A 27,260-nucleotide genomic window follows, 5' to 3' on the forward strand; every position below is an offset into this window, starting at 1 on the left:
CCCCCCCCTCCAGAAAAAAACCCTTCCTGAAAATGTCTGTATACTTCCCAATAACCAATAAATAATGCTGGTAAGTCCGGCGCCATCTTCATGGCAATTTCCCTTCCCCCATGAAAACTTCCTTCATGGACAGATCCTCCAACATAACCCACCCTTCCCTCCCACTACCAGAAAAAAACCCTCCTGAAAACTTCAGTATACTTCCCAATAACCAGTACTATATGTTAACATTGGGTAAAGCTCATAACTTTTAGCCCTCCCCCTGGGGACTTCGGGGGATTAAGTCATCCTAAAAGACATAGTTATCATATTTTCGACCATGCTGAACAAAATGGCTATCTCAAAATTTTTATCAGGTGACCATGGGGAAAAAATAAGCGTGGGAGGGGGCCTAGTTGCCCTCCATTTTTTTTGGTCACTTAAAAAGGGCATTAGAACTTTTAATTTCCGTTACAATGAGCCCTCCCACGATATTCTAGGACCACTGGGTCAATACTATCACTCCTGGGGAAAAAAAAACAAATAAACACGCATCCGTGATCCGTGCAAAATTCCACATTTTTGTAGATAGGAGCTTGAAACCTCTACAGTATGGTTCTCTGATACGCTGAATATGATGGTGTGATTTTCATTAAGGTTCTATAACGTTTTGGAGGTCTTTCCCCCTTTTTTTTTAAATCAGCCAAATTTTCTCAGGAGCGTAACTTTTGATGGGTAGTATTAACTTGATGAAAGTTATATATTTGAAATCAGCATTGAAATCTGATTCTTTTGATGTATCTATTGGTATCAAAAACCTGTTTTCTAGAGTTTGGTTACCATTGAGCCGGGTCGCTCCTTACTTACAGTTCGTTACCACGAACTGTTTGATTGTTCTTTTTGCATCCTTTGTGAGGAAAAATAAACTTATTTTTAGTTCTCACCCTTCCTGTCTTGTCCGCGAAATAACTCAAAGACCAAGGGTGTTTTGGCAAACTCTCTAGGGAACTAGATCATCATGATCAATTGAGAATTTGGGTAAATATTGAATAATTCACATCAAATTACAGTTTGGAGTAATCTAAGGATTTCTCCCTTTGTAGCTCCAGAGTTAAGGATTGAAGTTGTTTTCTTTGTTATTCAGTGACCAGGTGCAGTTGGATAATCAGTAGCTCTCCGCTCTCTAGAGGACCACTCAGTATCCAGCCTCTGTTTGAAAATGCCAATGGAAACCTAACCCCTTTCCAAGACAGCAAAAAGTAGATAAACTAGAAGTTACCAATGTAGTACCTTAAACTTATTTTTAATTCTCAGCCTTCCTGTCTTGTCAGCAAAATTTCTCAAAGACAAAGGGTCTGTTGACAAACTCTCCAGGGAACTAGATCATCATGATCAATTAAAAATTTGGGTAACTATTGAATAATTCACATCAATTACCTTAAATTACAGTTTGGAGCAATCTAAGGATTTCTCCCTTTGAAGCTCCAGAGTTAAGGATTAAAGTTGTTTTCTATGTTATTCAGTGACCAGGTGCAGTTGGATGATCAGTAGCTCTCCACTTGCCTTTGTTTGAAAATGTCAATGGATTCAGCAGTAACTATGTCTTCAGATAGTTTATTCTAGCTATTAACTATTCTTGACGAAAAGAATTGAGTATAGGGCTCTGGATAGGGTAGACTGCTTAACAAGTTTCAAATGATGACCCAACAATAGGAAATAATGATGGAAGAGTATTAGGCCTGATTAACTTATAGGTTAGAATGGTTTCACCTTTTGTTTCTGTGTACAAGTGTTGAGAGTTTCAGCTTTGCTAGTCTTGAAGGGCAGGTAAGCTGCAACATGCCTAATATCACTGTGGTGGTTAGACTTTAAATGGCCTACAAATAAATTAAACATACCACTTAATACCTTTTTTATGCTCTTTTCAAATACAATAATTGTTTTTGGTGCAAATTCAGTCTTAAGCCCTTTACAGACACGTAAAGATGATACCCTTTTCTCTTGTTTTAGATACAACTTATACACCTCTCTTAGTGTGACTCTTGTTAAAACTGGTTTACCTATAAATTGAATTGATAGTAACAAATTTGAGAATCAATTAACGCATGGGAAATGTATAATATAGGCTATATATTTGGGTAAGTTTAGGTTTGGTAAGGTTAAGTTTAGTCAAAATTGAATTGTGCCAAAAAATTATTATATTTGGAAAGAGCATAAGAAAGGCATCAAGTGGTATATTCACTTTATTTGTAGGCCATTTGTGTGACTTATTTAATTTTAACCAGAATTTGGGGTTTGACAAGTAAGAAAAGTTGACATTTTTGAATGAATGTGTTAGAGCATGTTTGTCTTTAATGTTGAATTAACTAGACACTATAATTACATAAACAGCTTCAAAAATTTTTTATTGAAAACCAAATTCAAATTATGTTTTTTCTTTGGGTTTACTCATGATAGTTGTTCTAACATTTTAAATTAGGCTACATTTGAAAAATAGACTGGGGGGATTAGCTGGACACTAAACAACTAACTATATTGATCAACTAAACTATATTGATCTATCCACATGGATGTATCTTTTGCCAAAATAAACACAAAAATCCCAATTCAAGGTTGCAACACTCAAGCCACAGCTGAACTTGATAAAAATAATTATGGTTACTCTTTAAATGAATGCTGTTTTTATGATTGAGGAAAACACCTTTATTTCTCTTAAGCAATTTTATTATTGAAATGTCTTCAGCAGTGAGGGAATATTTTACTTCAAGAATTGCTCTTCTTTCTCCAGGAAGAGCAAAAATACCATCCAGACTTGTGGCAAGAAACCCTTTAGTTTTATGAATAAACAGTCCAGCAGGAGTAATCTTGTAATTTGTTTTTTGCTCAAAAGTAGCCTCAGGCTCATGTACATGCCCATGTTCTATAGCTCTGCTTTGATGATCAGGAGCATACAATAGCTGTTTTACCAGTGGAGCTGCTGCTTGTACATATCTTGTGCAAGTCAATCCTGATATGGAAGATATAAGGTGATTTTACTGGCATCCTGCTAGCTATTATCTACACAATTTCTTTGTTGTTGGGTTCTTTCTTTTAGACACAGAATATCAATGTCGGATAACTGAAGCCACTGCAGCAGATCAGCCTTTGTAATAGTAAGGTCAGAACGACTGAGGTTGGGAGCAATTGTATTTTGCCCCAGGTTTTGATCAAGTTTTGCGTGACTAGATTTGTGGAATAGGGCATGTTCAAAAAGGTGTTTTCTGGCAGCATTTTGTCATTGCACAAGGAAATCTTACATTTGTTGTGCTGCCAGTCTGTTCATATGCTGACTCAGGGTGAATCTTACACCACAACAGAAAGTCTCAGATGCAGCCAAGTGCTTCTTTGTATATTTGATACCAGCTGTATTGATTGTCTATTGTGTCTTGCAGCCTTGCTGACCATAATATTTTGTCTCCAGTAAGATGAGCTACAATACTTATAAAGTGTTTGGCCTAGTTAGTGGTAGTGTTGTCTGTCAATAGCCGGGCCCCTCTTGTCAGTGTGTCAAATGCACTATAAATATGACTCAGGAACATGTTGCTTGGAGTTCCCTGAGCCAGGAGTTCCAAGAGAGCTCCTGCATTTTGCACTGCTTTGGACATTCTTTGTACTTGCAACAAAAAGAATAAAGAGGGTATGGATTTCAGCATCTGGATTGACTTGTGGGCTCTTTCATTCTTTTGTGACTGAAAAAATTGTATTTGTTGCTAAATTACTACTACTACTATCACTACTGAGAACTCTTTTGACTACAAAAAGAACTTGAAAATGACAAATATCAAATATTAGTCATATGCTTGTGAACTATTGAAAACAAAATTCTAATTTACTTAGGTGCAACTAATGTTTTTTTTCTTTCGTGTTGATTCAAAAGGGAACATAAAAAAGAGAATATAATCAAATGCTTAAAAACAATTTTTCAAATAATTTATAACTTACTTATGTGAAACTGAAGCTTTTGTCTTCTGGGTTGACTCAAAAGGGAATATAAAAAATTAGTCATATGGGTAAGAACAATTTTTTCAAATAATTTATGACTTACTTATGTGAAACTGAAGCCTTTGTCTTCTGGGTTGAGTGAAAAGGGAACCTGAAAAAGACAAATATCAAAAATTAGTCATACGGGTAAGAACATTTTTTTTTTCAAATAATTTATAACTTACTAATGTGAAACTGAAGCTTTTTTCCTCCAAGTTGACTCAAAAGGGAACCTGGAAAAGACAGACATCAAATATTAGTCATATGTTTAAGAATATATTTTTGGAACTTACTAAAATTCTAACTTACTTATGTGCAACTAAAGTTTTTTTCTTTCATGTTGACTCAAAAGGGAACATGAAAAAGAAAATATAGTCAAATGCTTAAGAACAATTTTTAAAACAATATATAACTTACTTGTGTGAAACGGAAGCTTTTCTCTTCTGGGTTGACTCAAAAGGGAACATGAAAACGACAAATATCAGAAATTAGTCATATGATTAAGAACAATTTTCTTTAAATAATTAATAACTTACTTACATGAAACTGAAGTTTTTTCTTCCAAGTTGACTTAAAAGGGAACCTAGAAAAGACAAACATCAAATATTAGTCATATGCTTAAGAATATATTTTTGCAAATAATTTACAACATATGTGAAATTGAAATTGGGAGGGGGTATTTGCCCTCTGATCACTTTTGACTAATAAAAAAGGCACTAGTCCTCTGAATTTCCAATGAAATGAGTCCTTTTTGAAGCTTCTACAACAAAAATTTCTATGGAAACCTTATATGCCCCAAGGGCATAAGTTACAACCCTTGTTCTGAGGGCTATCAGGGTGGGGGGGGGGGTGTCATCCTCAAAGACAGAAATTTCAGACCTTTCAACTACGTTGAACAACATGAATATATCAAAATATTGATCGGAAATGATTGGGGAAATGATGGGTGTGGGGGGGGTGATTCTACCTCCAATTACTTTTGACTATTAATAGCCCTCTCAATTTCCAAAAAAATGAGTCTTTTTGAAATTTTTATGACAATGCTTTTTATAAAAAAAAAACCTTTCATGCCCCCAGGGCTTAACTTACATCCTTAGCACCGAAGGTTGTGGGGGGGGGGTCGTCATACTCAAAGACACAATTTTCTGACCCTTCATCTACCTTCAACAAAATGGCTATATCAAAATGCTGATCGGAAGTGTTTGGGGAAATGTTGGGTGTGAGGGGGGGATTCGTCCTCCCATTGCTTTTGACTATTAATAAGAGCACTAGCCTTCTTTATTTCCAATTGAATGAGCCCTTTTTGAAGTTTATATGACAACGCTTTCTATAAAAACCTTAAATCCCCCTAGGACATAACTTACAATCCTTGCCCTGAGGGCTGTGGGGGGGCTTCATCCTCAGAGACCTAATTATAAAAACTTTTAAGTACGCTGAACCCAATGCCTACTTCAAAATTTTGATTGAATTTGTTTGGGGAAAAGGTGGGCGTGAGAGGGGTTTAGTTGCCCTCCAATCACTTTCGACTATTAAAAAGGGCACAAGCCCTTTTAATTTACAATCGAATGAGCCCTTTTTGAAGTTTCTACAACAACGCTTTCTATAAAAACCTTGTATGCCCCAGGGTGTAGCTTACAACCCCTGCCCTGAGGGCTGTGGGGGAAGTGTCATCCTCAAAGACATAATTTCTGGACTTTTCAACTACATTGAACAAATGGCTATGTCACAACATTGATTGGATGTGGTTAGGGAAATGGTGGGCGCGAGAGGTGGGCTAGTTGTCCTAAAATCACTTTCGACAATTAAAAAACTTTATATGCCCCCAGGGCACAAGTTTCAACCCTTGCCCTGAGGGCTATGAGGGGGTTATCATCCTCAAAGACCTAATTTCCAGAACTTTCAACTATGTTGAACGAAATGGATTTCTCAAAATTTTGATTGGATGTGTTTGTGGAAATGGACGGCGTGAGAGGGGGGTTAGGTGCCCTTCAATCACTTTCGACTATTAAAAAGAGCACTAGCCCTTTCAATTTTCAATCAAATGAGCCCTTTTTGAAGTTTCTACAACATTGCTTTCTATAAAAACTTTATATGCCCCCAGGGCATAACTTACAAACCTTGCCCTGAGGGCTGCGGGAGGGGGTGTCCTTAAAGACCTAATTTCCAATACTTTAATTACGTTGAACAAGATGGCTATCTAAAAAATTTGATTGGATGTGTTTGGGGAAAAGGTGGGCGTGAGAGGGGGGTTTGCTGCCTTCAAATCACTTTCGACCATTAAAAAAAATTGGTATCTTTGGTAGAAAACTTGCTAGTTTGAACAAAAAACGTGTTATCATTGACGAAAATATTATTTATAAGAGAAATTTGAGTGTGTTAAGTAAAAGTGTGTTAGTTTTAAGGAAAAACTTGATAATTCGAAGGAAAAATTTGTTACTGTTAAGGAAAATTTGCTACTTCTGACAGAAAACTTCTTATCATAACGAAAAAAATATTGTTACTTCAAAGAAAGCTTGTTACTTCTAGCGGATAAGTTGTCATCATAACGAATAATTGTTACTTCTAAGACAAAAATTTGGTATCTTTGACAGAAAACTTGCTAGTTCAAGTAGAAAACTAGTTATCACTGCCAAAAGTGTTATTTCTAAGCAAAATTTGAGTGTGTTAAGTAAAAGTGTTTTAGTTCTAAGGTAAGATGTTGTTACTTTGATGAGAAAATTTGTTAGTGTTAAGGAAAACTTGCTAGTTCTGCCAGAAAACTTGTTATCATAACGAAAAAATTGTTACTCCTAAGAAAAAAATTTTGGTATCTTTGACAGAAAACTTGGCTACTTCAAGCAGAAAACGTGTCATCACTGACGAAAAGTGTTATTTCTAAGAGATATTTGAGTGTGTTAATTAAAAGTATGTTAGTATTAAGGAAAAAAGTTGGTGCATCGAAGAGAAAGTCTGTTAGTGTTAAGTAAAAGTTAGGTAGTAGTAATGAATATTGATGTTTCGAAAAGAAAGTGTGTTAGTGTTAAGAAAATATAAGCTACTTCTGGCAGAAAACTTGTTATCATAACGAAAATCTTTGACAGAAAACTTGTTACTTCTAACTGATAACTAGTTATCATTGACGAAAAAAATGTTTCTTTTAAGAGAAATTTATTATCATTGATGGAAAGGTTGGTGCTTTTAGAAAAATATGTTACTGTTAAGAAAATACCTATTACTTCTAAGCGAAATTTGAGTGTGTTAAGTAAAAGTTTGTTAGTATTAAAGGGAAAATGCTAATACTTCGAAAAGAAAATTTGTTAGTGTTAAGGAAATCTTGCTACTTCTGTCAGAAAACTTGTTATCATAACGAAAAATTGTTACGTCTAAGAAAAATTTGGTATCATCGACAGAAAACTTGTTAGTTTTAATAGATAACTTGCTATTATTGGCGAGAAAATTGTAACTTTTAGGTGAAATTTATTATCATTGACGGAAAGGTTGGTGTTATTAGAAAAAAATTGTTGCTCTTAAGAAAATATCTATTGCTTCTGAGAGAAATTTGAGTTTGTTAAGTAAACGTTTGTTAGTATTAAGGAAAAATTTGTTACTCCGCTGAGGAAATTTGTTAGTGTTAAGGAAAACTTGCTACTTCTGACAGACAACTTGTTATCATAAAAGACAAAATTGTTACTTCTATGAAAAATTTGGTATCTTTGACAGACAACATTCTACTTCTTACAGAAAACTTGTAATCACTGACGAAAAATAGTTACTTCTAAGAGAAATTTGATAGTGTTAAGTAAAAGTTTATTAGTATTAAGGTAAAAGTTGTTACTTCAAGGAGAAAATTTTTTAGTGTTAAGGAAAAATTGCTATTTCTAACAGAAAACTTGTTATCATAAACGAAGATATTGTTATTTCTAAGAAAAAAATTATCTCTCTGACAAAAAACTTGCTATTTCTAACAGAAAACTTGTTATAACTGACGAAAAATTGCTACTTCGATGAGAAACTTTGTTAGTGTTGAGGAAAACTTGCTACTTCCGACAGAAATTTTTTTATCATATACAAAAAAGCTGTTCCTTTTAAGAAAAATATTGTATCTTTGAAATAAAACTTGCTACTTCTAACAGAAAATTTTTTATCACTGACGACAAAATTTTTACTTTTGAGAGAAAATTATTATCGTTGACGGAAAGGTTGGTGCTTTTTGAAAAATTTGTTACAGTTAAGAAAAACCTATTACTTCTAAGAGAAATTTGATAGTGTTAAGTAAAAGCCTATTAGTATTAATGAAAAAGTGGTTACTTCGAAGAGAAAATTTGTTAGTGTGAAGGAAAACTTGGTACTTCTGACAGAAAACTTTTTATCATAAACGGAAAAAAAATTGTTACTTCTAAGAAAAACTTGGTATCTTTGAAAGAAAACTTGTTATCACTTATGAAAAAATGGTTACTTCTAAGAGAAATTTCATAGTATTAAGTAAAGGTTTGTTAGTATTGAGGAAAAAGTTGTTACCTTGACGAGAAAATTTGTTAGTGTGAAAGAAAACTTGCTGCTTCTGACAGAAAACTTGCTACTCCTGACAGAAAACTTGCAATCATAAACGAAAAAATTGTTACTTCTAAGAAAAATTTGGTATCTATGACAGAAAACTTGACAGTTCTAACAAAAAATTTTTATCACTGACGAAAAATTGTCACTTCTAAGAGAAATTTGATAGTTATAACTAAGACTGTTAGTGTTAAGGAAAAAATTGTTACTTTGATGAAAAAATTTGTTAGTGTTAAGGAAAACTTGCTACTTTTGATAGAAAACTTTTTATCATGAACGGAAAGAAATTATGCTTCTGCGAAAAATTTAATAGTTTTAAGTAGAAGTTTGTTAGTCTTGAAGAAAAAGTTGTTTCTTCGAAGACAAAAATTGTTAGTGTTAAGAAAAACTTGCTACTTCTGATAGAAAACTTGTTATCATAAAGGAAAAAATTGTTACTTCTAAGAAAAATCTGGTATCTTTGGCAGAAAACTTGCTACTTCTTACAGAAAACTTGTAACAATTGTTTCCTAAACACTAACAGAGTTTTAGTTACAACTATCAAATTTTTCTTAGAAGTAAGAATTTTTGTCGGTGATAACAAATTTTCTGTTAGAACTAACAAGTTTTCTGTCAAAGATACCAAATTTTTCTTAGAAGTAACAATTTTTCGTTTATGATAGCAAGTTTTCTGTCAGAAGTAGCAAATTTTCTTTTCACACTAACAAATTTTTTCTTTGAGTAACAACTATTTCCCCAATACTAAAAAACTTTTACTTGATGCTAACAAGTTTCTCTTAGAAGTAACTATTTTTTCGTCAGTGATAACAAATTTTCTGTTAAAACTAACAAGTTTTCTGTCAAAGATACCAAATTTTTCTTAGAAGTAACAATTTTTGTTTATGATAGCAAGTTCTCTGTCAAAAGTAGCAAGTTTTCCTTTCACACTAATAAACTTTTTCTTCGAAGTAGCAAATTTTTCCTCAATACTAACAAACTTTTACTTAATATTATCAAATTTCTCTTAGAAGTGAGCATTTTTTCACCAGTTATCACAAGTTTTCTGTAAAGAGTAGCAAGTTTTCTGTCAAAGAGACCAAATTTTTCTTAGAAATAACTATCTTCGTGTATGATAGCAAGTTTTCTGTTAGAAGTAGCAATTTTTACTTAACACTAACAAATTTTCTCCTCGAAGTAAAAACTTTTACCTTAATACTAAAAACTTTTACATAACACTATCAAATTTCTCTTAGAAGTAAAAATTTTTCGTCAGTAATAACAAGTTTTTTGTAAGAAGTAAAAAGTTTTCTACCAAAGATACCAGATTTTACTAAGAAATAACAACTTTTTCCTTTATGATGACAAGTTTTCTTTCAGAAGTAGCAAGTTTTCTACCAAAGATACCAGATTTTTCTTAGAAGTAACAATTTTTTCCTTTATGATAATAAATTTTCTGTCAGAAGTAGCAAGTTTTCCTTAACACTAACAAATTTTCTCTTCAAAGTAACATTTTTTTCCTCAATACTAACAAACTTCTACTTAAAACTATCAAATTTTTCGTAGAAGTTTAATTTTTTTCCGATCATAATAAAAAATTTTCTGTCAAAAGTAGCGAGTTTTCTTTAACACTAAAAAAATTTCTCATCAAAATAACAATTTTTTCCTTAACAATAACAGAGTTTTAGTTATAACTATCAAATTTCTCTTAGAAGTGACAATTTTTCGTCAGTGATAACAAATTTACTGTTAGAACTGTCAAGCTTTCTATCAAAGATACCAAATTTTTCTTAGAAGTAACAATTTTTTCGTTTATGATTGCAAGTTTTCTGTCAGAAGTAGCAAGTTTTCTGTCAGAATTAGCAAGTTTTCCTTTCACACTAACAAATTTTCTCTTCGAAGTAAAAACTTTTTCCTCAATACTAACAAACTTTTACTTTATACTATCAAATTTCTCTTAGAAGTAACCTTTTTTTCGTCAGTGATAACAAGTTTTCTGTCAAAGATACTAAGTTTTTCTTAGAAGTAACAATTTTTTTCGTTTATGATAACAAGTTTTCTGTCAGAAGTAGCAAGTTTTCCTTCACCCTAACAAATTTTCTCTTCGAAGTAACCACTTTTTCATTAATATTAATTGGCTTTTACTTAACACTATCAAATTTCTCTGAGAAGTAATAGGTTTTTCTTAAATGTAACAAATTTTCCCCCAAGTCTTACGTCAAAGATAATAAATTTCTGTTAGAAGTAAAAATTTTGTCGTCAGTGATAAAAAAAATTTGTCTGAAGTAGCAAGTTTTCCTTCAAAGATACCATATATTCCTAAGAAGTAACAACTTTTTCGTCTATGATAACAAGTTATCTGTTGGAAGTAGAAAGTTTTCCTCAACACTAACAAGGTTTCTCATCGAAGTAACTATTTTTCGTCAGTTATAACAAGTTTTCTGTTAGAAGTAGCAACTTTTCAGTCAAAGAGACAAATTTTACTTAGAAATAACAATATCTTCGTTTATGATAACAATTTTTCTGTTAGATGTAGTAATTTTTCCTTAACACGAAAAAATTTTCTCCTTGAAGTAACAACTTTTACCTTAATACTAAAAAACTTTTACTTAACACTATCTAATTCCTCTTAGAAGTAACAATTTTTCGTTAATGATTACAAGTTTTCTGTAAGAATTTTTTTTTTGTAAAAGATACCACATTTTTCATAGAAGTAACAATTTTTTCGTTTATAATAACAAGTTTTCTGTCAGAAGTAGCAAGTTTTTCATAATACTAACAAATTTCCTCATCTGAGTTATAACGTTTTCCTTAATACTAACAAACTTTTACTTAACACACTCAAATTTCTCTCAGAAGTAACAGATATTTTCTTAACAGTAACACATTTTTTCTAATAATACCAACCTTTCCGTCAATGATAATAAATTTCACTTAAAAGTTACAATTTTTTCGCCAATAATAGCAAGTTATCTATCAAAACTAACAAGTTTTCTGTCAATGATACCAAATTGTTCTTAGAAGTAATAATATTTTGTTATGATAACAAGTCTTCTGCTAGAAGTAGCAAGATTTCCTTAACACTAACAAATTTTCTCTTCGAAGTATCAACATTTTCCCTTTAATACTGACAAACTTTTACTTAACACACTCAAATTTCCCTTAGAAGTAATAGGTATTTTCTTAACAGTAACATATTTTCTAAAAGCACCAACCTTTCCGTCAATGATAATAAATTTCTCTTAGAAGTAAAAATTTTGTCGTCAGTAATAACAAGTTTTCTGTCAAAGATACTAGGTTTTTCTTAGAAGTAACATTTTTTTTCGTTTATTATAACAAGTTTTCTGTCAGACGTAGCAAGTTTTCCTTCACCCTAACAAATTTTCTCTTCGAAGTAACCACTTTTTCATTAGTATTAATAGGCTTTTACTTAACACTATCAAATTTCTCTTAGAAGTAATAGGTTTTTCTTAACTGTAACCAATTTTTCTAATACCCCAAAGTTTTACGTCAAAGACAATAAAGTTCTCTTTGAATTAAAACTTTTGTCGTTCGAGATAGAAAAATTTCTATTAGAAGTTGCCAGTTTTCTTTCAAAGATACCATATTTTTCTTAGAAGTAACAACTTTTTCGTCTATGATAACAAGTTTTCGTCAGTTATAACAAGTTTTCTGTTAGAAGTAGCAAGTTTTCTGTCAAATAGACAAATTTTTCTTAGAAATAACAGTATCTTCGTTTATGATAACAAGTTTTCTGTTAGAAGTAGCAATTTTTCCTTAACACTAAAAAATTTTCTCCTTGAAGTAACAGCTTTTACCTTAATACTTTTTCGTCTATGATAACAAGTTTTCTGTTGGAAGTAGCAAGTTTTCCTCAACACTAACAAGGTTTCTCATCGAAGTAACTATTTTTCGTCAGTTATAACAAGTTTTCTGTTAGAAGTAGCAAGTTTTCTGTCAAATAGACAAATTTTTCTTTGAAATAGCAATATCTTCGTTTATGATAACAAGTTTTCTGTTAGAAATAGCCATTTTTCCTTAACACTAAAAAGTTTTCTCCTTTAAGTAACAGTTTTTACCTTAATACTAACAAACTTTTACTTAACACTATCAAATTTCTCTTAGAAGTAACAATTTTTCGTCAGTGATTACAAGTTTTCTGTTAGAACTGAATATTTTCTGTCAAAGATACCAAATTTTTCATAGAAGTAACAATTTTTTCGTTTATAATAACAAGTTTTCTGTCAGAAGTAGCAAGTTTTTCATAACACTAACAAATTTCCTCATCGGAGTTACAACTTTTTCCTTAATACTAACAAACTTTTACTTAACACTCTCAAATTTTTCTCAGAAGTAACTGATATTTTCTTAACAGTAACAAATTTTTTCTAATAATACCAACCTTTCCGTCAATGATAATAAATTTCACTTAAAAGCTACAATTTTTTCGCCAATAATAACAAGTTATCTATTATAAGTAATAAGTTTTCTGTCAATGATACCAAATTTTCTTAGAAGTAACAATTTCTCGTTATGATAGGAAGTTTTCTAACAGAAGTAGCAAGTTTTCATAACATTAACAAATTTTCTTTTCGAAGTATTAACATTTTCCCTTTAATACTAATAAACTTTTACTTAACACGCTTAATTTTCTCCTTGAAGTAATTGGTATTTTCTTAACAGTAACATATTTTTCTAAAAGCATCAACTTTTCCGTCAATGATAATAAATTTCTATGAGAAGTTAAAATTTTGTCGTCAGTGATAACAAATTTTCTGTTAGAAGTAGCAAGTTGTCTTTCAAAGATACCATATTTTTCTTAGAAGTAAAAACTTTTTCGTCTGATAACAATTTTTCTGTCGGAAGTACCAAGTTTTCCTCAACACTAACAAAGTTTCTCATCAAAGAAACAATTTTTCGTCAGTTATAACAAGTTTTCTGTTAGAAGTAGCAAGTTTTCTGTCAAAGAGACAAGTTTTTTCTCAGAAATAAAAATATCTTCGTTTATGATTACAATTTTTCTTTTAGAAGTAGCCATTTTTCCTTAACACTAAAAAATTTTCTCCTTGAAGTAACAAATTTTATATTAATACTAACATACTTTTATTTAATACTATCAAATTTCTCTTAGAAGTAACAATTTTTCGTTAGTGATAACAAATTTTCTGTAAGATATATCAAGTTTCCTTACAAAAATACAAGATTTTTCTTCGCAGTAACAATTTTTTCGTTTATGATAACAAGTTTTCTGTCAGAAGTGGCAAGTTTTTCTTAACACTAACAAATTGTCTCTTCGAAGTAACAACTTTTTCCTCAATACTAACAAACGTCTACTTAAAACTATCAAATTATTCGTAGAAGTATAATTTTTTCCGTTCATGATAAAAAGTTTTCTGTCAAAAGTAGCAAGTTTTCCTTAACACTAACAAATTTTTTCATCAATAGTAACAATTCTTTCCTTAACACTAATAGAGTTTTAATTACAACTATCAAATTTTCTTAGAAGTAACAAATTTTTCGTCAGTGATAACAAATTTTCTGTTAGAACTTTCAAGTTTTCTGTCAAAGATACCAAATTTTTCTTAGAGAGTAACAATTTTTTCGTTTATGATAGCAAGTTTTCTGTCTAGAAGTAGCAAGTTTTCTGTCAGAAGTAGCAACACCCAGGATGGTAGAAATAAGGATAGATAGTATCCTAGTCTACGTAAATTTTGTGTAGGAAAAGAAAACAGTAATGGATACAGACTTTTGCAATTTTGTAGGTATATCAATCTAGTTTTTTTTTTTATTTACAAACGGGTTACAATAAATAATTAAACAAACATCTCATTTAAAAAAACACAATCCAATGCATTACTGCATGCCAGACAAAACCCGAAAAAAAGAAAAACACTTTAAAAAAATACAAATATATATATATATATATAATATTTTCTATTAATATCATTTATTTCCTCAGACCCTAATATAACCCAAAAAGGGTCCAACCCAAAAACAAATAAATATCTTCTCTCGCCTCCCTCTCCCACTCCTCCAACAAAAAAGTAAAAAGTGGGAACTTGAGAACCATCCACGCAAACAACGCAACACAACTCACAACATTCACAAAAATAGAGGAGAAAAAAAATAAATAAAAAAAGGGAAATAAATCACTCATCCATTCAAAACCCAAACAATCATCTCACCAACAGCATTCAACCAATCATTTTCTTACACAGTAACAACTTAATTCGTCATATTGATAAACACAGTTTCTCTGTCGGAAGTACCAAGTTTATCCTCAGACACTAACTAAGTTTACTCATCGAGAACATTTGTTCAGATAGCAGGTTATAACAAGAATTCCTTTTGTTAGAAGTAGCAAGTGTTCGTGTCAAAGGACAAATTTCTTGTCTCATAGAAATTAACAATAATCTTCGATTTACTGATAACAAGTTATTAACTTTTAGACATGAATAAGCCATTTATTCCTTAACTAGGCCAAAATGGCATAATTTTCGTGAGCCTTCGAACCAGTAACAACTTTGTATATCTAGATACTACACAAACATTTTACTTAACACTATGACAGTAATTACTCATAGAATCGCTGAACAATTACTTACGTCAGTGATAACAAGTTTGGATGAACCAGCAAGAAGTACAGCATGTTTTCTGCGCAAAGATATTCCAGATTTTCTCTTCGAAGTAACTGATTTTTTGTACACAGTGATTCAACATGAGGTTTAAACATGTCAGACAGTCGGCAAGCTTGGACACCAAGACACTGAACAAACTATGTCTCTTCGGAAGTATCCACTTTCTTGAATACCATGGATCAAGGACTAACAATTACGTACTTCTTCCATATAGACTATCAAATTTACTTTCGCTATGATTAGACATAATTTATTTACACGCATCCATCTTTCAATACAAGTTATTCCTGTATTCAAAAGCAGCAAGTAAATCTGCCTCAGTCACAGCTGCCACAGAAAACTGTGTGTCATCAGCGAAGCTAGTCAATATCATCTTTGACCTTCTAGCTGCAGGTCCCACATGACTAAATGTCCTTTTAGTTACACGCATATCAAATCATTAATATAGCTTAGAAGCAACAAGGGTTCAAGCACAGAACCCTGTGGTACTCAACATCTCACATTCATATAATCAGAATGAACACTTCAACCCCGACACACTGTTTCCTTCCGCTCAAAAAAGACAAAACCAAACTATGAAAATTACTCACGAATACCGGCATACTCTAATTTTTATCGTAATACACTATGGTCAACAGAGTCGAATGCTTTCATAATGTCCAGAAAATAGACGCAAGTTTCAACCCCGCATCCAACGAAGTCATTGACAAATGTTCTGTTAAAAAAAGCAAGCTTGCTCTGTGACTGAGTTATAACTAGGGATACGGTGGTATCTGGTCTACGTAAATGGCTCGTGTAGTGAACATGGTATTCACGTGATGGTAAGACACAGATCTTATTGATTATGTTTTAGTAAACCGAAGACTGGCAGGATCAAAACAAGATACTAGGGTATGTAGGAGTGCCGTTATTAATGTTAAAAGTAAAGATCACCATCTGGTAGTGTCAAGGGTTAATTTAAATCTTAAATATCGGAAGGGTAACTGCCTCCTGGGAAGCTATGATGTTGGTAGACTCCAGGATGAGAATTTGAGAGAAACTTTCCAGGAACAATTTTTAGGTAAATTTAAAATTTGATAATGTGGAAGATAGTTGGAATAATTTTAGAAAAATAATTTGTGAGCTAAGGAAATAATTTTTGCTTTGATGAGAAAATTTGTTAGTGTTAAGGAAAACTTTACTTTTGACAGAAAATTTTTTATCATGAACGGAAAAAAATTATACTTCTATGAAAAATTTGATAGTTTTAAGTGGAAGTTTGTTAGTATTGAGGAAAAAAAATGTTACTTCGAAGACAAAATTTGTTAGTGTTAAGGAAAACTTGCTACTTCTGACAGAAAATTTGTTATCATAAAGGAAAAAATTGTTACTTCTAAGAAAAATCTGGTATCTTTGGTAGAAAACTTGCTACTTCTGACAGAAAACTTGTTATCATAAAGGAAAGAATTGTTACTTCTAAGAAAAATCTGGTATCTTTGGCAGACAACTTGTTATCACTGACGAAAAGTTTTTACTTCTATGAGAAATTTGATAGTGTTAATTAAAAGTTTGTTAGTATTAAGGTAAAAGTTGTTACTTCGAGGAGAAAATTTGTTTGTGTTAAGTAAAAATTGCTACTTCTAACAGAAAACTTGTTATCATAAACGACGATATTGTTATTTCTAAGAATAATTTGGTCTCTTTGATTGAAAACTTGCTACTTCTTACAGAAAACTTGTTATTACTGACGAAAAAATGGTTACTTCTAAGAGAAATAGTAAAAGTTTGTTAGTGCTGAGGAAAAAGTTGTTACTTCGAAGAGAAAATTTGTTTGTGTGAAAACGAAAACTTGATAATTCTGACAGAAAACTTGCTATCATAAACGAAAAAATTGATACTTCTAAGAACAATTTGGTATCTTTGACATAAAACTTGTTAGTTCTAACAGAAAATTTGTTATCACTGACGAAAAAATGGTTACTTCTAAGAAAAATTTGATAGTATCAAGTAAAAGTTTGTTAGTATTGAGGAAAAAGTTGTTACTTCGAAGAAAAATTTGTTAGTGTGAAAGGAAAACTTGCTACTTCTGACAGAAAACTTGTTATCATCAACGTAAAAATTGTTACTTCAAAGAAAAATTCGGCATCTTTGACAGAAAACTTGTTAGTTCTAACAGAAAATTTGTTATCACTGACGAAAAAATTTTTACTTCTAAGAGAAATTTGATAGTTGTAACTAAAACTCTGTTAGTGTTAAGGAAACAATTGTTACTTTGATGAGAAAATGTGTTAGTGTTAAGGAAAACTTGCTACTTTTGACAGAAAACTTTTATGTCATTGGTCATGTACTAAAGCACAATCATTTTCCCGAAACGAATTTTAACTTTAAACGAGTAGGCGATGTTAGTTTTACTCTAAAATTCAATAGGTTAGTCAAAGGGCTTAGAAGTCAATTTCTTGAAATTGGCGAGCAATCAGCGATTTTTTGTTGAAGGACTTAGAATTGCTCGAAATTTGCTCTTAAATCGATCAGTCATATGCCAAATAATATTGTTTTCTTAAACGAATTTTAACTCTTTCGTTCGAATTCAAAATTTCTGTCTCTGTTTGACTCAAAAAATTTCAAATATTTGTCCTTTTTTAAAACCCTAGTCTTTTTTCAAAGAGTTTATAACTATACTTCTTTTTCGGGATCTCTTTTGGTCCAACATCGACGAAAAAAACTTTTGTTTTAAGCAAATTAGTTGCAAAATGTTAGTAAAAAAAATCCAGGGTTTTAGCAAACGATAAATATTTAGATTTTCCGTTTTAATTATCTCTTTTGAGTCAATATCGGGGAAGAAACTTCAATTTCGAGTTGTTGATAACTCTTTAAAAAGGGAAGAAAAGGAGCTTTTACGAAAAGGGAAGTATTACAGCTCGGAGCTAGAGTCGGAACAATTATATTTAAAGTTTCAAGAGTCAAAGTTGGAATCAGTATATTAAAAATATCTGGAGTCGGAGTCGGTATAACTTATAATTGACTCCAAAGTCCTAGCTGTTACACCCTTACAACTTTCTTGCAATAAACGGAAAGCACCAGTATTGAAAAAAAAAAAAAAAAAAAAAAAAAAACAGCTCAAAACCAAAGAAAGTTGCGGTGCAGCGAAGTGCCAAATTCTACTATTTTGCGCCGTAAAAAGAAAATATTTATCATTCAACAAATTGACAACCCTGCTGCAACACAATTTAATATAGATAATTTCGGAGACCACACTCCCTTTCCATGACGATAAAATAAAAGTCCAAAATAGGGATAAATTTCTTTTTAATAGGCAATGTATAGAAAATTCACAAAAAATACCAGATATTTCTACTGATGAGAGTTTTACTACTGATGACGGTCAATGTATATGTGACCGAAATATCTGGTATTTTTCTTTAATTTTCTATACATTGTCTATTACAAAGGATTTTATCCCTATTTTGGACTTTCATTTTATCACAATTTAATAAAAACCCAAGACTATTAAGGGTTAACTTTGACTTGAATTTATGTAGAGTTTACACACTTTCTTTATAGGAGCTCAAAGCCATGGTTAGCAAGGCGTTATCAGATAGCAATACTTTCATTTTTTGGTTTTTTCAACGTCTATGCTTTGCGTGTAAATTTAAGCATTGCTGTTGTCAAGATGACTGAAGAAATAGAAGCTGAAGATGCACATTTAAATAACTATACAGTAAGTTTTCTAATTGTATATTTCAGTTAGTTAAGTTGATAGTTTAATTTCTAAAACTTATTCAATTTATTAATGGTATTGATTAGATTATTAAGTCTTGACCGAAAATGGATAGGAATGAACTTGAATAATCAAGTAGAACATAAAATGAAAAGAAACTACCCCAAATAAGAGTGGGAATCCAGTCTCCTCGAACCCCCTACAGGCTAGGGCGTCATTTGTGCTTTACAGAAAGCGAAATATATTTCTAATAGTTTACATTTTCAATTATAGGCTAGCACTGAAAATTCAAGAACTGAAGGACTATTATAATAATGAAGGATTTGCATTCTTTTGCTAATTACAATGTCTATCGTATCCCCCCCCCCCCGAAAATTCCCCCTGCAGAAAATTAATCTCTTTCGAGAACTCCCCAAGCCCTCTATTGAGTAGTACCCTCTTCTCCGCGAAAAATTCTTCCCACATGTAAAATTAAGCAGCCAAAGGCAAACTAAGACTAATAAAAAGAATAAAGAAAAGAAGGAATTAGGGATATTCTAGCTGTATCACAAAATACTTTTAGAATATGCAGTGTTGGATCAAACAGTTAGTGGTGACGAAGGGTAAGCAAGGAGTGACTCGCCAATAGTAACTAAAACTCATGCTTCTTAGTCTCAGCCTGTTATCTCTGGGCACTTTCATCATAGGGCAACTCTTCTGCAGTTGCCACTGATTTTATAATTTTCAAATTGTTTTCTTTAACCTTTATCTTACCCTGCTACGATGAATCAACCCCCTTAAAAACCCGAAAAAGAATTGAAATAGATACAAATTTATAAGATAAATATTGTAGGATATTTTGCAACATACATTCTGCCTGTATTTAGGAGCATAGATAGAATTTCCAAGATTTCTTCTTTTCATCATTATTTTTTTTCATTCTTTTTTGGGAGTTCAGTTTCATTTGCGGGAAATGTTCTGCGGGGAATACACAGAGTACCGCTAATTAAACTACCTTTTATTCGTTTCTTATGCATTTATGATTGGAAAATCTGTCTTCATGGGACTGTCTATTCAACTATTTTAAATAACAACATAATGGCAACGTTTTAAATAACAACGACAATGCAACGTAATGACAAAGTTTCGCACCTTCAGAGAGGTAAAGAATCATAGAATCAAGCTTTTATAATATCAAACGATTACCAAAAATGGTAGGTGCTATGCCTGGAGCCAAGATACTGTAATTTTAGCTTTTATAATAGAAATCAGATTTTTACGTAGCAATTTAGCTACTGCCTAAATACATTGGCTAATGTAGAACTGAAAGCCAATTTAAGGATGCATCGAAAAATAGTGAGGTCTTCCTATCTTGATTTCAACATATCAAAGAAATTCATAGCCAAGAAATAATGAGGTCTTGCTATGTTGATTTCAACATAGCCAAGAAATTTCACCATAGCCAAATATATGCTTTTTTAAAAGAAACTTTTTAAACACACCCAAAGGATGTTTGTTTGTTTTTTTTTAGAAAAAAGATTGAGGCATAGCCAGAAACTCGCACACACCGCTTTTAGCTACGGTATTGGTTGTAGAACAAACATGTTGTATATAAATTGCAGTGTAACTTAACAACAAAAAAAGGGGCTAAGTTCAAAGAATCTCTCAAAAGTATATACTTATGACTGTGTTTCAAAAAATATGTTTAAGGAAATAGCGGTTTGAATAAGTTTGATTCATTATGTATGTGTTTTTTCTTTTACCTTCAAAACTGCTTTTTTAGCTTTAAAATGTTAAATGGTCAATGATTATTCTGTTAAAAATGAAAGCCCTGTCAGAAGCAATTTTACATTTTTAAAAACCTTATGTGACTCAGTATGACAGGCCTAGTTCGCTGATGTGAAATTGCTTAAATGGTCTAGGGAAATAGTGTATTCTTTACTGGGTAAGGTCAAATTTTGTGAATAAATTTGTTGTTTTTATGTAATTTCTGCTGTTATACTTTTAGTATCGAGAATTTGACTGGGATTCAAAACAACAGGGATTATTGTTAAGTTCGTTTTTCTACGGATATATTGTCACTCAAATTCCTGGCGGCTGGCTGGCTCCATATGTCGGTGCAGCAAAATTGTTTGGGTTTGGAATCCTCGCTACAGCTATAGCTACGCTTTTCACCCCAGTCATTGCCAAAGAAGGACTAGAAGCGCTTATTGCTGTCCGAATTCTAGAAGGGCTTTTTGAGGTATTTATTAATTTAGTCTGTTAAACTGTAATCATCGTTTCCTCTTCTTTACGAATATTTTTCTTCCTTTAGGCTGCAATTTATTTAGTGTTGGAACACTGGTATGCCACCTTCAATGGCGGATTAAGTGGGAAAGTGAGTGTAAAGCCTCACTGACATGACTTTCGATTGATGCTCTGAAAATTCTTTATGTAGGAGCAGGGTAATTCCTTAGAGGGCATAACCCAAGGAAGCCTAGGAAACAATATCATTTTCCTGAACTTCTTTAGTGGCTATGAAAGATGGACAAGTCAAGTTCCTTTTAGTCATTATTAAACTATAGCAAAATCTTGACAACTTTGGAAATAAGCTGAAAATAGAGCATCATCAACATTCCTTTCCTTCAAATTGCTTTACTAATTCCTAAAGATTTGGCAACAGTTTCTATATCGCTGTTTCGGACTGCTAAATTTTGCTACAGTATTTACTTTAAGTATTTGAAAAATTATTGTTAATTAATTAGAGCTCTGTAAGCATTGGCTAATTTATGCTTTAAGAAAGCTGCACGCGCTGTTAATTATGTATATATATATATATATATATATATATATATATATATATATATATATATATATATATATATATATATATATATATATATATATATATATATATATATATATATATATATATATATATATATATATATATATATATATATATATATATATATATATATATATATATATATATATATATATATATATATATATATATATATATATATATATATATATATATATATATATATATATATATATATATATATATATATTTGTGTGTGTGTGTGTGTGTGTGTGTGTATATATATATATATATATATATATATATATATATATATATATATATATATATATATATATATATATATATATATATATATATATATATATATATATATATATATATATATATATATATATAGCTATCGGACATGAGGATCCAGAAAAGAATTTTCAGACAGAATTAGCTTCTAGTCTATATTGGGGCTCTGAGGTTTGGGTTTTGCTAAAGCAGCTAAGCTAGAAGTAGTTCAGCTAAAATATTTTAGAGAGAATTTTAGGCATGAAGGATTCATTTAGTTCAGTGGCACTGAAAGGAGATTTGGGGCTTTTCTCCTTGAGAAGTGTTAGATTGGTTAGAATGGTAAAATTCTGGGAGAAGATAATTAGGCTACCTAGAGTTCCAGCTTCTTAAGGCAGCTTATTTGGGGAGCTTGAAGTACAGTAGGCCTGATTCCTGGTCAAATCAGGTCAAGCAAATACTGGACCTTTGTGGACTTTCGGAGATGTGGAATGAAAGGAAGTCCAGCGAACCCTGAATGACTAAGAAATCCAAGAGTGGCAAGCTCATAAGGACCAATCTATGTCTTTGAGGTTTTACACCCAAGCCAAAGACGGTTTGGGGGAGGATGTTTATTTTAAAGTTGGGTTGAATAAAGAGGATTTTAAGAATTTTTTGTTGGTAAGAGGGGATAGTTTGGATTTAGGTGAGAGAAGGAAATTTTTGGGAAAGTTTAGACTGGCGGCTGGCCCCTATTTTTGCCCAATGTGTGGATTGGTGAATGAAAACTTATCTTAATTTTGTATCCGAGTGTGAAGAGTTGTCTGAGTTGCGGAATGAATGTTTTGGACGACTGTTTAGGAGTGAATGCTGGTTAATTGAGCGGATGGCTGAGAGGAACGCATGTGCTTTTAAACAGTTGTGTAAGTTCTCTTCGTTTAGGGATTAAATATATGGAATCATGTTTGGGGGGATAGTTTGTTATTATTTTAGGATTTGAATTTTATTATATTGTGTTTGTTGGTTAAAAGTTGAATCTTGGTGGTTTTTTTTTTTTTTTTTTTTTTTTTTTATTATTATTATTATTATTTTTATCTAAAGTTGTATTTTGTTCCTGAGCTTTGGTTTGTAGATTTGGTTTGTTGCTATGGACGAAAGGCTTCTTGCAATAAATTATATATATATATATATATATATATATATATATATATATATATATATATATATATATATATATATATATATATATATATATATATATATATATATATATATATATATATATATATATATATATATATATATATATATATATATATATATATATATATATATATATATATATGTATATATATATATATATATATATATATATATATATATATATATATATATATATATATATATATATATATATATATATATATATATATATATATATATATATATATATATATATATATATATATATATATATATATATATATATATATATATCTGGGGTAGGGGTGGTGACCACTCTACGTATCATGTTGAAAGGATATTGATTGTGGTTCTTGGCGTCCAGAAATGGACTGAGTATTGTGTATTATGTGCGATTTATTTTTTGTCTGTAAATAAGCCCATTGAATTAAAATTAAATTAAATTAAAAAAAAAGAAGGATATATAATACATATATATACTTCCTCGATTAATCATGGCAGAAATAGTGGTTTAGGAAGAGTAGTTTCGTTATCATTGATAGTAGTAGTAGTCAATGTAGGATTAGCGGGATTAGGAATAAAACACGTTGGGAATAGCCATTTTAGGAACAGTCATGGTAGGAGTAGAATTGGTAGCAGCAGTGGTTGTAAGAGTACTACCGCCGCCACGAGTAGTTGCAATAGGAGCCTTGTTGCATGGTCCATCGTAGCTCTCTCATTAGTAGTCATGTTTGGGGTTTTAAACGTTGCAAGAATAGTAGGAGGGCTCGTAGCTTTCTTCCAACGCTGTTAATATTTTTTGAAGTTGGGTAATTTCTTTAACGCTAAACTCCTTCAGATTTTGTATCGTAACTTAAGATGTTAATGTAATTCACGTTTGATGATTAATATCTAATAATTTAATAAGGTTTCTTAAATGATTCTATAACAATAATGAGTAGAAAAAGGTTCAGTGTTTGTAGATGTACAAGTTTGTGGACTGGGGATATCCGGATCGAGGACACCATCTTGGGCCCTCAAATTAGGCAGACTAAAATTTCTACCTGATTCTAACTTCGTGAAGATATAACGCATCCTTTTTTCGAATGTAATGTATCTATGAAGATACTATGTTGAAATGTGTTATTTGCAAAATTTGGTGTCCTTGCCACTTGGGCTGCGTGCATCCTGTTGTCCCCAGAGGTATTGTTTTAGAGTTTTGACAGTTCCTATTTTAAATGGCTATAAGGAATATTTTTTGTAGTGCTACGTTGGGCTATGGAGACACAGCAGGATGTAAAATGAATCATGGGATGCCCTTTGAACCGTTTCGTCGTTTAAAAAGTGCTTTTGAAATTGCATTTGATTGAGGTGAGTCCTCTTCAAACTCGTACCTTTGTTTGTTCTTTAAAAAATAACTAGCCTGCAATGTGTCATTTTGCCTTTTAAGAATCGTTCTCTTTATTTTAATGGTAATTTATGTTAACGTTCTGAGAACTACTCAAATTAAGACCTTATTTTATGAATTGTACGGATTCATGAAGGTATAGCCCATTGGTGCGAGAAACCAATTGTGGCCCTTTGTTATTATAATTCATGTCTAACTCGGCATTATAAAAGTAGAACTTCTATCTTTGCTAGTAATCTGCGTCTTCTTTGAATTATAGATTTTTATACTAGAATATTGTCATAGTCATAGGCTACTGCTTCGATGTTTCCGAAGACTCATTCTGTTATGTTCAAGGCGCCCCACAGGAAGTAGAAAAATTATCTGAAAATGATTCCATTTAAATAATCAATGGACTTTGATCATCTGTATGAAATTTGATTCGTATTGTACGAGTATTATAGTTTGCATATAACTTCTATTTATTTCTTAGGGAGTCACCTCTTCCAGCAATGCATGCTTTGTGGAGCAATTGGGCCCTCCAATGGAAAGAAGTCGACTTGCAACAATTGGATATTCTGGCAATTATGTTGGTACTGTTGTAGCTATGATTACTTGTGGATTTTTAGCCGAACATGCTGGATGGGAATCAGTTTTCTATGTTTACGGTAATATTCGCTTTTTTGATCATAGATGATGTGAGTGTTTCAGAGGCCGATCAAATTCCACTTTTTATATCTTTTGAGGTTTTACCCAATAATATTTGAATGAATTTTGAATTAGTGCATTCAGAGGGATAATTCCTAAAATAAGGATTAGTATAATTCCCAAATATTAATCCTGTATTTATTTGAGTAATATAGGCAGGAAAAACAAGCAAGGCTATTTGGTTTCGAAGTGGTCAGGAGATATGGTTGGTGAAGACATATATTAACTAAAAAAAATTTATTCGCCACTGACAATTTATTTTAGCCAGTTCAGTTTCGCACTGAGATTTAGGGAGATCAACGAGAGGAAATTTCTGTGAGTAGTATTTGCAGAGGGTCTTTAATTTACATTGAATCCCAGTTCCCAGCCCTGTCTAATACCCTGATCTGGTCATTTATGGCTGATTTTGCTCTTTTTTCTTACAACAGTTCGTGAATGGTGTTAATTTGAAGTAAAGAAACACAACAAAATCAGCAAACTTTGTAGTGTAGCCTATGGCTGTATCCAGGAATTAGGGGATGGAGAAGGTGTGAATTCAATTAAACTGGAAGCATCTCTGATAATCCAGAATAGATGTTTTTGAGCTTAATAAAATAAGAGTTTTGTTATTGCGGTGTTAAATTCAGAAGAGTACACAAACTGGGTAACCGGCCAAAACTCGTATGAGTAGCCACCGTCAGGCTGTTTTCGCTTGAATGATTTTACCGTCTATTGTCAGAACTTGGCTTTAAGCTCGGTTCTGTCCCAATTTTACGTGATTGTCATGACTTAAAGCGAAAAATCGGAATGTTAACAATCGATAAAAGAGCACTGTAGATGCGTTCAATTCTACAGTTTTGTTTAGAAGCCCAGTGTTAATTTGTGTTTATTTAACCAAGCTCAAAAGATTAACAACTTCATTTGATTTAATTTTTCAATTGACTGATTTTGTAGATTTTTCGAAGAAAAACTCAGAAACTATTATTATCATCTGTTCTAACTACATACTCTCTTTAATGTATGAATAACGAAGAAAGAAAAAAAAGGCTTTTTAGGTGGGGGGCTAAACTGTATCTCCTAATTATGATAAAAATATAACAAATGCCATTAAGTAATTTGATAATACATTTGTAAATTCGATAAAACGGCATTCAGTTTTATTTGGCAACTCTGGTGCATTGTAGAAATAAAAACGAAAGGAAATGAGCATAAAAGTTAGTCCAGTATTGTCCTATAGAAAAGCTGGTGTCTCACAAATGTGAGAAACTGTTGTGATGTGATCAAGCCCTTTAAATCTCTCTGTGGCTCTACCACATCAAATGACTCGTGCTATTTTTTTCGCAATAGGGGTAATTCTTTTCAAGATAGATAGACTAGCTGCTTAGCATCCCTGTAAACTGTCTCTCATTGAATGAGTTTGAATCCATGACACCGTTTGTTACGTTCCTTTTGATATTTTTCTAATTCAATTTTGTAGTGTTTTAATCTCGTTTTTAAAAAATTTTTCGGGATTAGGAGATCTTTTCCCTCTGTGACTCCAAATGAGCAGAGTGGAACATCACCTGTTCAGTTAATGAGGGACTTCCACGCAAAGTCTACTGGTGCAATTAAATGGTGATGCTTGTGTCTGTAGAAGCTAATGGCCATAATATCTTGATTGGTTTTGAAATTAAGCGTGAACAGTTATTTGTCAGGTTAGCTAATTTGTCAGGGTTAGTTAACGTAATAACTTAGCCATATATTATACTAATTCTTTAAGATGACACGGTATAATTTCGGATGACTCATAAGGTTATTATCTGAAGTTACAAAATACTCTAAAGTAGAACCACTTCTGACCCGGCTTTACAAAGTTGGAATCGATCTTAGATTGTCAAGTTTTATATTTTTTCCCTTTTTGATTGTTTTTTTTTTCAATTACATCTTTTACGGTGTTTTTAATCAAGATGTTTCTTCAATATTAGAAATATTAAAAATTTTAATTGTGCAAATACTATGGTCTAAGTCTTTCTGTTTGAACAGGCTGTTTTTTCAAGGATAATGTTTTCTCCTCCTTTTCTCTAGGTTTAAATTCGTAAATAGAACCTGAGCGTATGAACGCTTAAAGAACCGCAGAGA

General features: G+C 31.7%; 1 protein-coding gene across 1 annotated transcript in view; it reads left to right on the top strand.

Moving 5' to 3' along the window:
* LOC148938994 (sialin-like) overlaps nt 1–24,440 on the top strand; it is a 41,909-nt gene extending 17,469 nt beyond the window's left edge. Inside the window, exons 2-4 of the mRNA XM_089107396.1 lie at nt 18,687–18,843; nt 20,831–21,064; nt 24,333–24,440. Of these exons, the coding sequence (XP_088963522.1) occupies nt 18,687–18,843; nt 20,831–21,064; nt 24,333–24,368 (427 nt within the window). The 3' untranslated portion in view covers nt 24,369–24,440. The remainder of the gene's footprint in view (nt 1–18,686; nt 18,844–20,830; nt 21,065–24,332) is intronic.
* Nucleotides 24,441–27,260: the final 2,820 nt, after the last annotated feature.

The sequence above is a fragment of the Artemia sp. Qi Xiang Cuo genome, unplaced genomic scaffold (genome assembly GCF_049724085.1).
Source record: "Artemia sp. Qi Xiang Cuo unplaced genomic scaffold, ASM4972408v1 HiC_scaffold_23, whole genome shotgun sequence".
Classification (NCBI taxonomy): Eukaryota; Metazoa; Arthropoda; class Branchiopoda; order Anostraca; family Artemiidae; genus Artemia; species Artemia sp. Qi Xiang Cuo.